The 15748-nt window shown below is 39.8% G+C and overlaps 1 protein-coding gene across 1 annotated transcript in view; it reads left to right on the top strand.

Moving 5' to 3' along the window:
• Positions 1-15504, top strand: part of LAMA3 (laminin subunit alpha 3) — a 154240-nt gene extending 138736 nt beyond the window's left edge. Inside the window, exons 64-78 of the mRNA XM_081873595.1 lie at positions 663-782; positions 1117-1238; positions 2323-2443; positions 2738-2878; positions 2987-3117; positions 4916-5047; positions 6027-6171; positions 7983-8143; positions 9127-9316; positions 10151-10291; positions 11606-11765; positions 12018-12148; positions 12804-12897; positions 13716-13835; positions 14769-15504. Coding sequence (XP_081729721.1) covers positions 663-782; positions 1117-1238; positions 2323-2443; positions 2738-2878; positions 2987-3117; positions 4916-5047; positions 6027-6171; positions 7983-8143; positions 9127-9316; positions 10151-10291; positions 11606-11765; positions 12018-12148; positions 12804-12897; positions 13716-13835; positions 14769-14914 — 2055 coding nt within the window. The 3' untranslated portion in view covers positions 14915-15504. The remainder of the gene's footprint in view (positions 1-662; positions 783-1116; positions 1239-2322; positions 2444-2737; positions 2879-2986; positions 3118-4915; positions 5048-6026; positions 6172-7982; positions 8144-9126; positions 9317-10150; positions 10292-11605; positions 11766-12017; positions 12149-12803; positions 12898-13715; positions 13836-14768) is intronic.
• The last annotated feature ends 244 nt before the right edge of the window (positions 15505-15748 follow it).

Here is a 15748-nt window from a genome sequence, read left to right as displayed (position 1 = left end):
AGTTGCCTTTCTGCTTTATCTAACTTAGGCCACTTACATAATAGTAGGACAGAACTGCAGTAAGCAGAACAAAGTCCTCAAAGGAATGACTGTGTTTTCTTGGACTTTTTAGTGGTGCAACATATGAGCTCCTAACCTAGAAATATATAATAAGGCTGTGGAACCTGCCATGGCAATCATACCAGCTCTGGCCAATCCAGAAACTCTATGCTGCCTGCCAATTGTAAGGCTGACGTTGCAGATTCCTGTTCTGTTCTGCATAAAGACATCTCTGAGACCTGAACACACAATAATGGGGACCCAGAATCCTGAGGTTCCGAGTGCAAGCCTGAGTCCTTGAAACTAAGGTTACTTAGATGCCTAAAGAACCAAGCAGGCAGCCTGATTCAGAGAGCAGAAATGTGCAGTAGTTGGATCTAATATGGCTTTGATCACTGAAAAGAAGAGAGCAAGTAGAGGATGGCGAGTTATGGATTTATGAAACGTGGCTCAGATTCAAATTCATCTGTACATTCAGCCACTAGAACTGGAAATGCACATTTTCTTTAAAACGTTGAGGCTGAAATTTTCAGGATTACTGCACAGAGTACTGCTAATTATGCCTAATTCAAATAAATGACTCTTTATAATATATTACACGACATATTATTTCTTAATTGCAGGACAAGTTCATTTGTTTGAGGATTGAAAAGGGCCAGCTGGTACTCAGGTATAAAGTTGATTCACAGCCTCCGAAAGAAGCAAAGAGCCAAGTGGTCATAAACAACGGAATGGATCAAATAGTAAGGTTTTTTTGGGTTTTTTAAAAGTAAAATAAATGAATATCCGACAATGTAATCACTTATGAATGATGTTATAAATTATGCGAATTCACACCATTTATAAAAGTTAACATTTTCTGCTTAGCATCTTCTAGATGTTATGTCTTTTTTTCCTTCAAAGAACTTAGTTTTCTCACTTTTACTAGTTATTTAACTACCCAGTGGAACAACAGTTAGATTAACTTCTGAAGCATTATTTGTTTTAAAAACAAGTTGTGATAATATGAAATATATATATAAATTCCCTTGTTTCTTTGTAGGCTGGTTTAAAATCTGATTGTTTTATTCATTTCAGGTTCTTTTACTCATTGGCCCACAAATAGTTGCTTTCGGCAGACCTAGAGAACAAGTTAACATAAGTATGTTTCCGTTCAATTCATATTACCTCGGTGGAATCCCAGCCTCTATAAGAGAACGGTGAGTTACACTACAGGTTACTCCTTAAGATTGTTGCGTTGTTTTATGGATGGAAGTCAGGCCTGCACAACTTGGGGTCCACTGAGCTGAATGATGTGACCTTCCAGGTGTTGTGGTATGACGGGGGACAGATGTTTCTCCTGTGTTTAATGCCTAGTGTGAGCATTGTCAAATCACCTTGAACGCTACAAATACCTGGCGGCTGGGCTGTATTCAGCTTGGTAGGTTTCATTTGTGCAGGCATGATTAACACAATGCCTTATGAGGAACGGCTAAGGGAGCTGGGCATGTTTAGCCTGGAGAAGAGGAGGTTAAGGGGTGATATGATAGCCATGTTCAAATATATAAAAGGATGTCACATAGAGGAGGGAGAAAGGTTGTTTTCTGCTGCTCCAGAGAAGCAGACACGGAGCAATGGTTCCAAACTACAAGAAAAAAGATTCCACCTAAACATTAGGAAGAACTTCCTGATAGTAAGAGCTGTTCGACAGTGGAATTTGCTGCCAAGGAGTGTGGTGGAGTCTCCTTCTTTGGAGGTCTTTAAGCAGAGGCTTGACAACCATATGTCAGGAGTGCTCTGATGGTGTTTCCTGCTTGGCAGGGGGTTGGACTCAATGGCCCTTGAGGTCTCTTCCAACTCTATGATTCTATGATTCTAACACAAAGCGGAGCCTTTCACTGAAAGACCTAGATGGTCCTTTCCCAGGTCTGGGTTGAACTGTAAGGCCTTAGTTTGTACCTCCAGTTCCAGTTCACAAACACAAAAGCTTACTATGTAGATACAAAAATATGCTTCACATAAGTTTCATGCCGGGTTGCACTTGTCATTCTGCCATTGTAATACTGCTTTCATGTGCATAGTGGGGGCCAGTGAATAGAGTGGCAGATTTGAGAATGGGATACCCTTTTCTAACCAAGATATTTAATTAGTGATCTAAGGAAAGTCACAATCTCTTAGCAGCACTTACTGAATTACTCTGGAGATAACAAGTGGAAAGCAGTTTGTACATGGAATGAGGTATTTGGAATCAATAATGGCAAATTTAAAGGCTATGTGGTATTTTTTCTTTCTTTGTGGAAACAGCTTTAATATATCAACACCTCCATTTCGTGGGTGCATGAAGAATGTAAAAACTTCTTTTGAATCTTCCCCTACCATCTCTGAGATGCTTGGTGTCAGCAAAAATTGTCCTGAAGACTGGAAGGTAATTTGCCGATTACAGCTTCCTTAGGTACTGGATACTAATCTATAGAGCTCAACATTGTTTAATCATAATGGCATTTCATTCATATAATGCATTTAATACCCCCCCCCAAAAAAACTTTGCAAAGTGAGGACTTTCACACCTTCCCAGAATATGATCTGTGAGCCCCACATTCCCATGGAGCCCATAATGTGAGATCCATTAATTCCACTTGATATATTAGACAGAAGCAAGGAAAGTAGGAATGACTCTTCTGAAAAAGGAAACCTATTCATTATCCATTTGTATTTTTAGCTTGTGAGAGCTGCGACTTTTTCTAAGAATGGAGTACTTGATTTGAGTGATGATGGTTTTCCATTTCCTAACGACTTCCAAATTGGATTTGGCTTTCATACATTGGCCCTTGATGGAACATTGCTATATTACAATTTACGGGTATGAGAGATATATCTTCTTTTGTTCTCCTATTCAGAGATAATCATATCCCCTTTTTTTGCCAAAGCTAAAACCTCAAAAATTAAATTTTGGTTTGTTTGTTTTTAGCCTGATGTGCTTACTGTGCTCCTGAGAAATGGCTTTGTCATCGTAAAGTTAGCTGATGAAGAAGGTCAGTCTAGCAAGAGATATGAAGATGGTTCAATGCATTATGTAACCGTGATGAAAGAGGGTGACACGTAAGTCCAACACTTTATGGGACAGAGTGAATGCTATGTTAGAGAAAAAATATGGGGCTGTATTGCTTGACTTGACATTTGATTATATAATATCTAGAAAGTTAAAACTGCATTAGGATTAATGCCAGCAGTTGATGTGGAACCTCAGAATAAACAGGAGACTTTTTTGTATTTTCGAAGTCTTCACAGTTCCATTCTTGAATATTAGAGCATTTTCTGTGACAAAACCCAGTTTATTTTTGTGTGTTCTGTATGCGCTTATCTCTGTGCTTGGTATGCCAGTTTCACAACCCACTCCTCTTCCATAGGGCATGATCAAGAGCTCTGCAGCTCTGCACATAAGAGTAGAAAGGCTTTTCATACTCTTCCGTGAGACTTCATTGGCATTTCCCATTGTGTGCACTATGTGCTTCCCTCTCAGAGAACAGAATGAAGCAAATATTGTGCACACAGAGCTCTGCAAGCATATTGAAACTGCTAGATCACAACTAGCATGTATAAATTGATCTCTTAGCTTTTCCAGGTTATGGTAAATACACAGATGCTGCTAACCTTTTGCCTCCACATCTTCTTTGTATGGACTTGCTCAAATATCTTCTTTTCATATCTGTTTTGATCTTTGCTAGCAACCTAGGAATCATGGCATTTTTAATTTTACATAAATCCACCTAATGGGGAAATTCTGTAATGTTGCTGCAATTGTGAAACCTGTGCCCACTGTTAATTTGGCTTGGTGAAGCAGAAGCTTCTATGATTAGATTCTGATGATGTGCATCTCATGTGACGATCATCACCGTGGTTAACCTGGTTAGTTGAACATTCAGTCGTAGTTTGGCCATCACAAATATTGGCTTCTTACTCCATGAATACCAGCTTCTGGGAGGTAACCTGGCAGGAAATAACCCTATCCTATGACAACCAACTAGCTGCTTGAATTCTGTCTGTGTGGAGAGCACTGCAGCAACAATCCAATTCATCAGCAATAATGTGTCAAATGTAATGGTTTGATTTCTAAGATAATGCTTATATGCAGTTTTAGAATCTGTATTGGATGCTCTCATTTAGTCACATGGGTATACATAGACTGCATGGGCCCTTTGGCTAGCCACAGAAAATGTTAGACTGCTAATGAGTGGTGTAGGTTTTGTGCTGCAGTGTGAAAACAAAGAGCAAAAGAGGCACCAACATGGCCACATACCTCTGCATAAATTGTGCAGAATCTGATTCTACTCTGCTTAATCACGGTCCCATGCAGAAAAGGGGAACCCTACTGCAGTCAGTCCAAATTTAATAAATGCACGATTAATAAATAAATAGACACTGGTGATTATATGCAACCCTTTTCCTTGCAAGTTGTAACAGGAGAACAAGGCTGTGCTTGAAGTCATAATTTACCAGCTCAGGGTATCATCTTTTGTGAAATCTAGATTAGTGTCCATTAGAAGCTGGACTTTTTTGGGTAGCAGCCTCATTCTTATAGAATGTCCTCCTTCTGGGGGCTCTCACTTGCCTATTTTTTGAGGCCGGCAAAAAAAATTGTTCTAGGCTTTTGAAAATGAGTTAACTAAGAATGTAATGCTACAGGGGTGTGTGGGTGTGGGTGTACACACACTGATCTGATTGGTTTTCTTTTCTTTTTTAAAAAATGTACTAGTAGTGCTTTATGCTGTAAACAGCTTTGTGGACAACTGTTAAAACGTACTGTACGAATGTTAAGTGGCTGATTAAATAAATGTTGGGATGACTTTATAGTTTTGCTCTCAAAATTTCACTCTAGGTTGTGTCTTTCTCATTCCAGGCTTAAGATGCTAGTTGATGATGTGCCCGAGTCAACAATAGTTGGAACCCTTGGAAGGAAAACAATGAGTCGGCCAATAGAGTTGGGTGGGAATGATTTTGAAGGATGCATTTCCAATGTCTTTATACAAAGGTAAACATATTGCACAAGAGCACAGACTGTTCCAATCCATTAATATGGTACTTTCTGCTCCTCACAAAACCAATGTTTACAATGAGCACAACAGAATCGTAATACGCTGCACGATGCCTTTGGGCATATACTGAAAAAGTTGCATCTATATGCTTGAAAGTGAAACCAGAACGTTAGCAAGTAGTACCTGAAAAAGACAATGCTGCATTGTGCAGGGTTTGGATCGCCCTTCCTCTGTGTTGACTGTACTGCTGGCATTTGCCATACTGCTTAGCTCATGGACTATCAGGAAATTGGTGCAGATTAGGCACACTGCAGCTTCCCAGTACAGCTTGCACTGCATCAGTTTATCAGAACCCACCCAAAATGTGCGGAGGGGTGCTTGCGCCTCTTCCTCTGGTACCACCCATACTGAGCCCACCTGCTCATTTCTCTCAACTCAGGCTGCAATCTTTTACCCCCTGTAAACTTTAGCCCATGTAACCTATCCAGTGTATCAGCTATTTTCTAACATAAATATTAGAGAACTTTTTGTTAAATCAGATTCCAGGTGAGAGGTCCCTGTGAGAGAAAGTAATATTTTTGCACATCGCCCCTTAACAGAATAAGTAAGGAGCCACTTAAAAGAGAAGTATTATTGATAGGGCAAGGCAGAACATTCATCAATTCAACTAAGATTTACAAATTTATAGATGTTATTACCTATATTGTGGGTGCTTATTCTCAGCACAGCTGCATTCAGAACACTTTTCCCAAAGATGTATTCATTTTTCACTAATAAAGTGCTGCCAATAAAAATGCCACCTCCAAATGTGTATACAAAACACAGTAGAGAGGCAAAGCATTTAGAGGGAAAACTAGGCTAAATTGATTTATTTGTACTGTCTTCCTAGAAAAAAGAATTTTTCCTAAGCATTTTCCAAGCCTATCAGCTGGCTCCACTATGTGAAATATGTGCTTTCTCTTACATCTATTCCAGATCAGATCGGCTTCCTCAAGTTCAAAACCTAACTGATAACACTAAGAAGATTGATGTATCCTTAGGGTCCTGTATGATAAAGAAACAACCTAAGCTGATGCTGCTGAAAGACCTGAATGATGTGGACCATCCAAGGTTTTTAAAGGTTGGGAGTTCAGCGTTTTGTAAAGAAAAGGAAAATAAAATAAAATACAAGTTTATGCAACAAGAAAACATAACTTCTTATTGTTGTGTTGTTTAATTATAGAATTATATCTAGTTCTCTAGACATAGAAATCAGGATTCCAAAATGCTTGGGAGCCTCCATGCGTACAGGAGGCGTCCTTGTTGCAAACAGTTACCCTTAAACACACAGAGGGCAATGGGGATGGGAGGTGAGCTTGTGCTCCTCTCCTCTCCTTGCTTGTGCATTTAAGCCTTACAATGAAAGCCTGAATAGGGCAAGTGGTGATAGCAGAAGCATAATGAAATAGAGCTCTGATTGAGAACAAACTCTGGGAAATGAGTTGGGTAAAGGAAGTACTGTAGAAAGATCTGTTGTAAGTAACCATGCTGCTTAGCATGGAAGGGAAACCTATTTGGATACATTCAGTGATCGTAGTCAACAGATAAGCCATTTGTAATTTGTTTGCTAATGTGCTTGAATTAGTATATACAGTACATGCTTTGAAAGAATAACAGTTGGTAATTACCATGGAAAGAACATACAGTTAGCTCACATTTTACGTGTGGGTTACATTCCTGGCTATTGTGTTTATGAGCAAAATTGCATAAAACCAGAACAACCCCTAGAAAACTGGGTGTGGGGGGCATTGCTGCATTTACCAGTGAGATGTGAATGCAGCAAATGTAGTCTTCCCCCTCTGCTTCCTTGCTGGATGCTGCTTCATGGGATGATAAGGGGACAAGTGTGGTTGATCAATAGCCAGAAGAAGTACCGTATTTTTCACTCTATATGACGCACCTAGTTTTTAGAGGAGGAAAGGGGGAAAGCCCTGTTTTGGGTGGGATCAGCTCACAGTTGTGCAGCTTCTTTTGCAAAGGGGAAAAGCCCCTTTTTTGAGGATCAGCTCAAAGTTGTTGAGCTTACTTTGCAAAGTGAAAAAATCCTGTTTTTATGGGGTTCACCTCACAGTTCTGCAGCTTCTTTAGGAAAGGAAAGGGAGCAGTTTCTACAGTTTCCAGACAGATAATCTAATCAGCCAGTCGCACGTCGCTGGGGAAACAAACAGCCTCCGTCTGCAGAACATTCAACAATGGAGGCCTGAGCAAGGGGGCGGGGCCGGAAAGGGAGCCAGCGATCGACCACACATTCGCTCCATAAGACAAAACAGACATTTCCCCCTACTTTTTAGGAGGAAACAAGTGCGTCTTATGGAACAAAAAATACGGTACTTGGCTGTAGTTCAGATCCAGAGGTGGGTTGCATGGGCTCATTTGGTGCTAGTGTTGCTTCCTTCATCAGGAGCATAGTGATTGGCAACCGCTACTCTCGTCTTTTGAGCTCATCATGGATTCCATGTTCTATAGATTCCAGGTCCCATCAGTTCCTGCTAGCATGACAAATGGTAAAGGATGACAGGAATTGTGGTTCCCCATCCCTATTATAAAGGGAGTCACTTTTGAGTAAACATGTATAGATTGTCATTCAGAAGAGGATGGATAATTTAATCAAGAACACCACACTGAGAACTGAGAGGAATAGCATTTACTTTTGAAAACCTTGAAAACCTCAAGTTGTGACTCAATGATTTTTGAAACATAGTTCTAAAAATATCCTCAGATCTATGAGATACCAGAGAAAAACAAGATGTCAATTTTCAGACGCGACAAATGAGTGAATACACTCAATGATCTCAAAGAAATGCATAACCCTGCAAAATTATTAACCCCCAACCTTGTATTAGGTTATTCTTAAGAGGTGCCAGTACTAAATATTTACATTTTCTTTTCCAGAGGAAAAAAACCATTGCCTATTTGACAGATGGAAGTATGCAGCAAAACAAGGGCTGTCCTTTACATGCTCAGTTAAATTTTGTCACTGGAGCATATCATTTTGGCAATACTCCTGACACTCATTTGTTGTTTACAACATCTCAAGCATCATCAAGAGACAGGTAATGGGATTTGTTGTTGTTGTTGTTCTCAACATTTTCAAAGCATCTAGAATTCCATGGAATATTTTCAGGCTGAGACCTAGCTGTTGTCTGGCAAAGTAGACGAGGGCTGGGTCAAAGGCAGCAGAAAAACAGGCTGGAGTTCAGACACTGGAACAGACAAACAAGGGCCAGAGAAACAATTGGAAGGCAGGCTGGTGGCTAGGCACCAGGTTGCCGGGGGGAGGAATGTAGTCAAAGACAGACCTGTGACAAGGCAGTTCTATTGTTCCATTGGATGAATTGCTCAGACTGGGAAACACAACTTGGAGTAAGATTTATATACGGCAAGTCAAGTTACAGTTGGTTCCTTAAGTCACAAGGTCCTAACTCAACTGAAAACCAGCTTTTTCTGGCTCATGTCACCATATGCATGATGCTGCAGAACAATGGAGATTAAGTCAGTAATTCCCTCAGCTTGAGATCTGTCCCAGAGGAGCAGAGTAAGGCACCTGAGTTCTGTTGCCCGAGTCCCTGTCTCATGTCCCCAAACATCATACAGGTACTTTCAGACTGGGTTCTTAGGAACATATTTTATCCCATATTGTAATAATAAATAAGGCAATGTGGCATTTGTTTGACTATTTATGTGAATAAATAGCATGCACACGAAAGCTCATACCAAGAACTGACTTAGTTGGTCTTTAAGGTGCTACTGGAAGGAATTTTTTTTGTTTTGACTATGGCAGACCAACACGGCTACCTATCTGTAACTATTTATGTGATAATCAGTTCTGGACTTGGATACAGCAATCTAGGTTCAAATATCTGGTTATACTTGGAGCTTATTGATGTCTTCATCAAAGAGTATTTGAGAGCACTGAAGAGCAAGGAACTTGGAAGCAACTGAATATTAATTTAATGAGAAAAAAAATAATATAACCATAGCATTTTCTGCTTCCATATTGGTTAATCTTCTCTGATCTTAAAAAATGTAATTCAAGGTCCCATTTTGCTGTGGACGTTCGTACATCATCATCTAGAGGATTGATCTTCTTCATGGAAGACAAGCTGGGGAACAGCTACACAGCTCTTTTCCTTTCAAAAGGGCGTTTTGTGCTTTTACTTGCTGCTGATGGAAGGAAGATAAAAATCAAAAGCAAAGCTAAATACAATGATGGACAGTGGCATACTGTGAGTATGAAATCTGCCTAGGCTAAAGGACTCAGCCATTTAGTGCATAGGGCAGCCATTGTGACAGATCTCTAACTCTGAAGGAGGCAGCTTGTGGACAAAAGCTACCACTGCCATGATGGGAAGGAGAAGCAGCAAAGTCTAGTGATACAATTATTGTCCAAACCAGTGGCTCCCAATTGGTGGCCCATGGTCCCCAGGGAGTCTGCTTAACCTACATGAGAATTGTGTCATGGACCCGCTGCCGTAGACCCACAAAAACTACCACAGAGGTATCAATTTTTTCAAAAGTAGGGGGTCCATGTCTTGGCTTTTGAAAAACAGGGGGGCCGCAGTATTTAGCTAATTGGGAACCACTGGTCCAAACCACTTTATTTTCATGCCATCTGCTGAGGGTATCTGACTGGAACCCAATCCATGATTTGCCTCTCATTCCCCTCTCCTCCTGTGGCTGGTAAGTTCAGATCAATTTCTGGTGAAATTTAAAACACAGAGAATCTCTCATACTCTCCACATTAAGGAACTGCCAGATGACTACATGGCAGCAAATTACAGTTTATTTAACATCCACTCACGCATTACTGTCACCAACTGAAGTGTCCAGCCCTCATCATTGTGAATATATATTTCAGAATGTGTGGACAATGCCAGGTGAAGGTTAGTTATGTGTCCCCCATAGAATGCTACACTTCAAAATAGTTGAAAAAAGGCACAGTCCTGTTACTACTTAGCATGAAAAAAGCAGTTATGTGTTACTCCAAGATGACATTTAGCACTGCTTAATTTTTTTAACTTAGGTGTATTTGTTTAAGACTGTGCTTGTTTTCTGAAAAGGTGGTGTTCAGCAGAGCTGGAAAGAGAGTACGACTTGTTGTTGATGGTCTGAAAGCTCGGGAAGTAAACACAGAACCTTCCTTCTCTGCCATGACTGAGTCACCGATCTACCTAGGAGGGGTTCCTTCATTGAAAATTCAGGTAAAAAGCTGATGTTTCAGTTGATGTGGACTTAGATGTGGTTGGCTCAAGGCAGGTAACATTTTATTTTTCCGGCTGCATAAAATCAGGGGTGGTTTCAGATGACCTGCTTATTCAGCATTCATCTTGATTTGTTTGTAGGCAGATTAGATGACAATACTTAATGAGCATTCATTCTAGTTCGTTAGCAAGGAGGTTAGTTTAGTTAATGCTAGTTTTCCAGTGCATTTTCCCTACACCTTCCTTATCATAAAAAATCCAATCTTTTGGGGAAGTGGGCTTGTTGCACAAGACATCCCAATCAGCTATAATGGCACAACCTGAATTTGCTGGTGTGTGTTTGAATGCCACCTGAAAATAGTGGCAGTCTAGTTCTCACACTAACATGAGTTTGACCAAACTGCAGGAGGCAGTGGAAGACAGGAGTGCCTGGCGTGCTCTGGTCCATGGGGTCATGAAGAGTCAGACATGACTAAACGACTAAACAACAACAAAGTTCTCACACGGAGTACTTCCAATCTGTGACAATTGCATTATTATTTTTACTACTTTATATTTTTAAGAGGGGGGAAAATCTCAAAGTGGTTTACAACACATTAAAACATAAAATTAAACAATCCAGAATAAAACATTACTGAAGAACTTTTAAAAAGTATACATTCAAAGCAACATAATTAACAGGAAACTAAAATATTATCTTGAATATTTAAAAATAAAACTTTACTATAGGATATCAAATACAAAATGCACTTTTAAAACAGCATAATTAACAAGTGAATAAAATATTATCAGAAGCGTAGAACATCTCTGTTGCTGCCAGTTCTGCCAATGGTGGCTCATGGCAGGTGGTGGCTGTGGAAGCTCAGGTTCAGTGCCCTGGGTCTGCACTAAGAGACAGCCAAGATGGTCTCTGGCCTCTTCAGCAGCCTCAGCTTTTGTAGCTGGAGTCAGTCAGGGCTCCACCCTCCCAGACTAGGTAGAAAAGGCCTGCAAGGTAGGGAGCTGGTCTTCTAGGTCTCACAGCCAAGATGGTCACTGGCATGTCACCTTCCAACTTGACTTCCACTGAGAAATATGGATGCACAAGTTTCATTTTGCAACAACTAGAGGGCCACAGGTTCCTCACCAAAGTTCTAGCCTGACCCTGATTCCTTTGTAAAGTTAGAATACATATAGCTCTAGAGATTTTGACATTTCAAGATAGCCTAAAAACTGCACGATCTATTTAGGCATCTGCTCCTAGGCCAGCCAGCATGGAGTGATGCATTGTTCAAGTAAATATTATCATAATCTGTGTTGAATTTATATTTCCAGAGTATACCAAGAAAGAGTTTTGCAGGTTGCCTGAGAAACTTTAACGTGGAAGGAAAGCACATGCGTACATACCATCAGAACAGCGGCGTTCTGCCTTGCTTGGATAATGTTTTGGAGAATGGGATCTCTTTCTTCAACGAAGGGGGGCATATAGTCATCGGTAAGTATGGTGTAGGAGTTGTTGGTTCTGAACACAAGCTGTGCTTTCAATCAGAACAGGGATTCAGAAGTTGTGCATTCAGTCAGAACCCTTTTGGGACCAGGGACATCTTACAGAATGGGGGACTATATAATACCCATCTTAAAAGAAAAGACTCTTGGAACACATACACATCTCAGTAGCAAGTAACAATGTACAGTATAGAGCTGGCATCCCCTTTAACATGTTTTCCCAATTCTTTTTGCTTCACAGAAAATGCTTTTTCATTGAGCTTGGACTATAGGATTGTATTTAAGATTCGTTCAAGAAGCTTGAATGGCATTTTAATTCATACTGGCAGCAAACAAAGGAACTATTTAACTGTGTACATGGAAGGAGGCATGGTAGGTGTGATTCCATCTCTCCCCCACCCCCCAGATTTGGTGAAGACAGAGTGGGTGAGGGGAAGGGAGCATCTACTTTGAACTACTAAGATCTAGTATCAGTATTTACAAAAACCAGCTCCCAGACTTCTGTTACATTCAAGCATGACAAATGGAACTGGTGATGGACTATGCAGATGAAGAAATGGAGTTGTGCAAATAGAACCTGGCTCAGTTTTCATGGTTCCTATATATTTTTGTGGTACAGGGCAGCAGTATGGGACACATCTGACAATGGGCAAAATCTAAGCTTCACTGCAGACACTGGCATTGTCAAGGGCAGTGTAAGCCAAAGTCTTGTGATGTCAGTATAAATTATTAAATCAGCTTCAACTTAGCCATAACCACCTAGAAAACTCTTAACATGGCTACTTCCTTTTCACCAAAGTAATGCACCGAATATAAAACACACTTTCTTGGCATTTCTGTGGATTGGAAGTATACCCAAAGATCAACAGCATAGCAATCTAGGGTTTACAAGGGAGACAACTGTACCTAAAAGCATTGGTTAAATTAATCAGGCTCAGCAAATATTTCATCGTCACATTTTCTTGTGTCCATGCTTTTATTTTATTCCTTTTGTTGCTGCTAATTTAAAAGATGTCTGTTTTCACAGCTCACTGCCTCTGGTAATAATGGTGCTGGAGAGTTCTCAACGTCAGTCACGCCTCGGCAGTCTCTGTGTGATGGAAAATGGCACTCCGTAGCAGGTACTATGCAATCTCATTCACCAGTTCTTTAGAGGCAAGAAAATGAGAGTCAGACATTGCTCTAAAAAAAAGTAGCACTTCGTGCTTTTTAAAGATGACTAACTGGATTTCTAATGCATTTTTAACTAATGTTCTTTAAATGCATAACTTAATTTGTATCTGTTTAAGATGTATTTGTGTGCATTTTCAGTTTAGCTTGATATGAATTCTGACTATACACGTGTTATGAACACAATCTGTAAATTAGTTCAGAATAATCTAAGAGTAGCCCCATAGATTTCAGTGGGACTACAGCAGGATTGTTCTAAAGCAAGGTGTATTGCTTCGGTTAACGGATCTATTAAGTAACATTAGACAGTGGATTGGTGGAGTCATATTTGCTCTTTTTCTCTGTAGCAGCTGGAATAACAATGAAATAAACTATACTGTACTGCAAATAACATTCCTGCATTCCAAACTACATTTTACATTGCAGCTATCCTAGGCTATTTTCCTCAGATTCTCCCCCCCCCCCAGCTGTCCCCCCCCCCCGGGTTTTCAGACCTACGGTTGCAAGGTGAACAGGTTTGGGGTAAAAGCTGCATGGGGAGAGGTAATTCAGGGAGAAAAGGGCAAGCAACTAATATTTAAACATGGCTACCTCCAGTCATATTGTATTTGTCTAGAATAGGTGTCTTGGAATTGTAGGTGAGGAAAGATTTTCATTCATAGATAGATCGATCCAAGGAGAAAGGATATAAGTGAAGTATTACTGTGACTGAAACTGAGGAATGTCTTAATGAAAGGCAGGACTAACTGATTCATGTGATTGTTTATAGTAACTCGGAAACAGAACATTGTGTACCTCGAAGTAGATGCAAAGAGTAACTCCACCACTGGACCATCCGCTATGCTCTCCACCAGCCATGCTCAACCACTTTATTTTGGGAGAGTTCCAGGTAGGAAGACTCTTTCTGGTTAATCTTTCAGTACTGCTAACTTTTTTTTTTTTTAAGAAATGTATGTAATGAATGTGACAACCTTATATCTGGAAAAACTGCATTCGGTCAAAAGAAAGTAGAATCTCTTTCTCATTCCTTATGAATAAGCCTTTCTCTTTGAAGGCCAAACTAGATGAGAAGTTAATTACATTAATGCAGTTAACATTCACATTAATGAAATGAAAATGCTTTTTTTTTATTTATTAAAAAAAAAGTGTAAATAGTAGCCGTGGGGACAAAAGCAGCAGGACCATAGAAGGGGGAAGGGGGAAGAAAAGGTTTAATCCTTCCCCCTATCCCCGATGACAAGTGGCCTTACCTTAAGAAAGCTGCTATTTACATCAGAAGTGAAGCTGATCATCATTGGTGTCAGTTGTGGCTTCCCTCCAGGGGCAAATGATGCATTTCCAAGATTTTGGAGGAGACACATAAGTCATCCCAACAAAGAACTTCAAAGTTCCGTCCAGTTCCATGGGAGCTTGATGCTTGCAAGGGAAGATAGCATTGTCAAGCCAAGAGGCCAGTCAGGAAGAAAATAGATAGGAACAGGAGCACAGACAGCGAGTTTAGGTAGAAGGGGAGGGGGCAAGAGAAGATACTTGACTAGAGAGTTCTGTATTAATCTTTCTAAAGCTGTCCAATCAGTGGGACTGGAAAGAGAGCCTTTGTAAAATGTTAACATTTGCTGCAAAACATAGATGAATTCCAAGTAATTTTTAATAGCTATTATATATTACACTAAAGAAAGAAGTTTATTTTGAATAGGAATAGGAATAGGCATATACTGATTTCATTCCACTTCTACTGATAAAGAAATACTGCAGTTTCTACAATTCTGTACCAAACCACAATGTGCTGTATTCAACTTATCTTTATCCTTTCTCTTTACAGTAAATTTGGCAACACCATGGCTTCCTGTTCAGGACGTGTTCCTTGGCTGTCTGAAGGGTGTTTCAATTAATGACAAACCTGTTTTAGTGAGCAAAATTTCAGATGTTCATGGTGTTGTCAGCTTGCAAGGGTGCCCTGTCAATTAAATTCCCCATGTATCTCCTCAGGATGAAATCTCCTTAATGTACTGTATGAATGCCACAATATGTTTTCATCTCTTCTAAACTGTGTGTTATTCTTGCCACTTATTTCTAACATGGTTTAAGGATGTATATATTTTTCAGAATTGTGGTCTGGGCCGCCATTGTTAGATGCTTTGATATTTGGTTTGGCTTTTGCTGTGTACAATTCATTCTATATGATAAAGCCACGTGAACTATAAAATGCTGTTGTACATAATACAATCAGGTGAGACTCTGCTCTCAGCCACAGTTGTGCATAACTAGAACACTTGTATTGACATAAGAGGCCAGTCCTGAGGCACCTGACATGACAAGCACTACCCAAATTAGAAATGAAAAATCTTTGGATTACAACCAGAATCTGACCTTGTTGGCAGAATTTTATAAAAAATAGACAATTATGTTGGGTTGCTGAACCAGCTCTTTCTTATAAGTGTGCATTTGACAAAAATAATATAAACCTGAATATGAAGCACTTTAAAAGAATGGAATCCAAGAAGTTACAGTTTTAAGAGTTCTATGGCCAAATAAAAGCAATTTGCTTCTAAAAAAAATTCTGTATGTTTATTTTATTTACACATGGCACTATTTTGATCAACTTTAATCAAAATAATTTGGCTGAATAAGGACAATAAGTTTCAGCCCACCATCTTTTACTTAATACGCATAAAATATCTCTATGTGGTATAATTCCCTCCCATAATAACAGAAGTGAGAAAGATGCTGAGCCCTTTTGTGTGTATGGAGAAAATGAAGGTAGTTTGATCTCCCGTGAGTGTTTCAGTCTGGAGACTGCAA

This window comes from Podarcis erhardii (assembly GCF_964252035.2).
Source record: "Podarcis erhardii genome assembly, chromosome: 8".
NCBI lineage: Eukaryota > Metazoa > Chordata > Lepidosauria > Squamata > Lacertidae > Podarcis > Podarcis erhardii.
Note: the sequence above shows the minus strand (reverse complement) of the source record. Positions and strands in the feature narration are given on the sequence as shown.